This window comes from Coptis chinensis, chromosome 8 (assembly GCF_015680905.1).
Source record: "Coptis chinensis isolate HL-2020 chromosome 8, ASM1568090v1, whole genome shotgun sequence".
NCBI lineage: Eukaryota > Viridiplantae > Streptophyta > Magnoliopsida > Ranunculales > Ranunculaceae > Coptis > Coptis chinensis.
Window position 1 is genome coordinate 70,492,757 of NC_141463.1, and position 3,815 is coordinate 70,496,571.

Below are 3,815 nucleotides of genomic sequence, written 5' to 3' on the forward strand. Positions count from 1 at the left end.
AAAGCAGCTGCAAGTGACCCTGAGACTTATGCATAACGCGTTTCCACTGCAGATTAATCCAAAATCCCTCTTGACAGTGGGAGACCCTCCAGATTAGCATAATGCCAAACAGCAGATAACATCACATATTCATGAAGGGTTTGTGGTGACCCTCGCACTGCTCCTGCTTGTAACATTCATTTAAAACCCAAAAGAAGAAAATTACTCACTTGCATTTTTGTGCCTAGAGACCTTATGAAGGTCGTTAGTGTTTTCTTCTCAGTGATAAGACATGAAACTAATGACTAGAACAATCATGGAGGAATAGGAGTTATGGAGCCATTTATGGTGTCGAGGGATAATATATATTCCAAGACTCATCAATTTTTGGTAATGGTTTTCAAAACTTTTACCATTGCTTAGATGAACTATGTATACAAATATTTTATTTGGTTCGAGTTACTCTCCAATATTCTCATTATTTTCTTCAAATATTGTTTGTCCAGTTTTGCCTTTTGATGTGCATGTGTGTCTTTGGAACTGTTTATCTTTTCATTAGTTATTGTAAACTTATGACCTTGTTTGCTCATGTTTGTGGATTTTGGCTGCTGGATGTCTAATGTCTAAATGAACCAAGAATGCAACAGGAGTTAATATTCATTTAGTTTTGATTCAACTTTTGTTATATGTACTAATACTTGTTTTTTTTCCCTATTTATTTTGTAGCAATGCCTCGAACAAAGAATGTGAAGAATATAGCAAAAACTTTCTACATGGGTGCTAAGAACTTGTTAGGTGGGGGGAGTTATAGTTCAGGTCGTGGTGAGGCACCTAAGAAAAAGAGAGAAAGGGGAAATAACACCTTGGCATAAGTTCGTAGAGGGGATCGAAAAGCGGATGATCCCAGTAATGTAGTTGTAAGTGGTGTAGAGTTAGAAAAGAAAAAGAGAAGAAAGGAAAGTGTTTCGAGTGATGTAAGCAATAGTGATACGGATATTGATTTTAATGTAGATGTAGTGGTAGTATGGGGGCCCGAAATATCAAAGGGAGGATCTTGCCCGAAGTCGACGAAAAGGTATTTAGCCCATGGACGTCGCAGGATCGAGAACTAAGGCACATGGTCATGAAGACGAAACCCTACACGCGGAGAGAAGGAGACCGCGAGATGGAGGGACAGGTGGAGGGCCTGGATGGAGGAAGAAACAAATATAAAGAGAAAGAGGAAGAGAGGAAAAAAGGAGGAGGGATTCATTAAGATACGAGGGAAAACCTAAGAATAGAGAGGAGAGCGACCAACAGAGAGGAGAGGGGGAATAGTGCTTTAAGAACTAGTGAATAGTGACAGTAACAGGGATTGGGTTGTAACATTTGGCGCCGTCTGTGGGGACAGTTGAAATGGCACCAAAGAAGGCGACGGGTAGACCTCGAAAGATAAGAGTCCTAGAACAAATGCCAGAAGCGGCGGTGGAGGAAAGGGAAGAGCGAAGGGAGGGAAGGGTAGAAGAAGAAGCTCGGCTTATGTGGGAAGAGATTGAAAGGCTGAGGGAGGAAAATGAGGAGCTGAGAAGAGAAAGAGAGAGGAGTAAGGAGGAGTCCGGGGAAGAGATAGGGGAGGAATCGGAGAACGAAAAGGCGGAAGAGGAGGAGGGACAGGGACCGACTCTGGTGGACAACCCGGTGACTAGATTAACGATGGAGCAAGTCCAACAAATGATAAACAACGACCGGGAGGTGAATCTTCTGCAAACGAAGGTTCAAACGGGCGCGGCCAGTCAGGTGGTGGTGGGACTGAACTGCAACCCGCTGGCAGATGCGATATGGACTTCTGAGGTACCAAAACGCTTCAATCAGCCAAGATTCGAGAGATACGACGGAACGGGAGATCCGGCAGATCACATCCATCACTTTCGGCAGCAGATGCCTCTCTGGCAAGAGGCGAGGTACGATGGTCTGCGATGTATGATGTTCCCGGCCAGTCTTAAAGGGGGGGCTTCCGACTGGTACTATCGGTTACCGTCAAGGAGCATAACCAATTTCCAAGAGTTGGAGCAAGCGTTTGTTGATCATTTTATACATCAGAAGAGGAGGGTGGTAGACATCGCGGCCTTATTTAATGTCAGACAAAGGTCCGCCGAATCGGTCAGGGAGTATCTATGTCGCTTCAAGGCGGAGACACTTAAAGTGGAGAATTTGGATGAGAGGACGGCGGTAATAACGTTCGAGAGGGGGCTACGACTGGGGACGGCGGTACATCTGTCCGTGGCGAAGAATGAGATTGCAACACTGCACGAGCTATATCCGCGGGTAGAGAAGTATATTAGATATGAGGACACTATGCAGAAGGACTCAAAGAGGGGAGCCAAGGCAGTTACAGCGGTAGAAAAAGGAAGGGAGCGCAGAAAGACAGAGGGAGAAGACAGAGGTGGGGAGAGGTACCGCGGTCAGTCATCACGGCCGAGGAGGGGAAGAGAAATGGCGCGCAGGGAGCAGAGGGAGAAAAAGCCATACCGCGAGGTGGAACAGGTGCCCTTGGCGAGACCGTTGAGTGAGATACTGCCATTGATAAAAAACATGCCGGGATATGAAGGGCCGCGAACCTTTCCTGCCGAAATGCCTAACAAGCCATACTGCGAGTATCACCAGGTGCACAATCATGAAACAAACGATTGCTATGCCTTAAAATGGTTGGTTCAGAGATTAGTAGAGAAGGGAGTGATGAGGGAATTTGTAGCGGAACCACAAAATAGGGAGCCGGTGCCCACCGCAGGAAGAATATTGGGAACCATAAATGTTATCTTCAGTGGGGAAGCACTGAGTCACAATGCCCACCGGGATAAGGTCAGGAGGACAGCGAGCATTCAGCAAGTCAATGAGTCCCATCGAGGGCAAAGATACGGCACGGAGCTAACGAGCGGGGAAGAGAGGATTGCATTCTCCAGTGCAGATCTCCGAACCGTGGATACTCCACATAAGGATGCGCTAGTCATTACGATAGCAATGGGTAATTATGTGGTCAAAAGAGTCCCCGATTGATTGCGGCGCCATGGATTTCTTTCAAGGAGGGGGCTCTTGAGGAGATGGGGATCGACCCGGGGCAGCTAAGACCCCCGCGGACCAGTTTGTATGGATTCAATGGGAGCGTCACAGAGCCTATGGGTGAACTTCTGCTGCCGGTAACAACGGGTTCGGTGACGGTGTTCTCAAGATTTATGGTGGTCGACTCCCATTCCCAATACAACGCGATCCTGGGGAGGAGATGGATACATGAGATGAGAGTGGTACCCTCGACCTATTATCAAGTCATACGCTTCCTTACCCCTACGGGAACATATGAGGTCCGCGGAGATCAGGTGGCCTCCAAGAACAGTCACCAGAACACAATTAAGAGGATGTCCCACGGGCCGGGATATGGACCGGTGAACCCTAGGAAGAGGCCGGCATAGCAATTACAGTGTCGGGCCGTGGAAGGGGCGGAAGAGGCCGCGATGGTTCCGAAGACTTTAGATGAAACAGAAATAGTGAACCTGGGAGAGGGCGGAGAGGAGAAGTTGACGTCGATTGGGTCGAGGCTGACTGGCGAATGGAAAGATAAGTTGGTGCAATGTTTGGTGGAGAACAAGGACGTATTTGCTTGGGGGATAGAGGATGTCACAGGTTTAGATCCGGAATTCGCATGTCATCGCTTACATATGAGGGAGGACGCGAAGCCAGTGAGACAGAAGATGAGGGGAATGAGAACTAAATACGCAGGAGGAATCCGGGAAGAGGTTGCAGGCTAAAGAGTGCAGGGATCATAAGAGAGGTGGAGTTCATGGAATGGCTGTCCAATATAGTCG

General features: G+C 47.7%; 1 protein-coding gene across 1 annotated transcript; it reads left to right on the plus strand.

The window, feature by feature from the left end:
• Positions 1-1,374: 1,374 nt before the first annotated feature.
• Positions 1,375-3,012, plus strand: LOC147482745 (uncharacterized). Its single transcript, XM_086579408.1, has one exon. It carries the CDS (start codon positions 1,375-1,377, stop codon positions 3,010-3,012), a length of 1,638 nt encoding a protein of 545 aa, XP_086435534.1.
• The last annotated feature ends 803 nt before the right edge of the window (positions 3,013-3,815 follow it).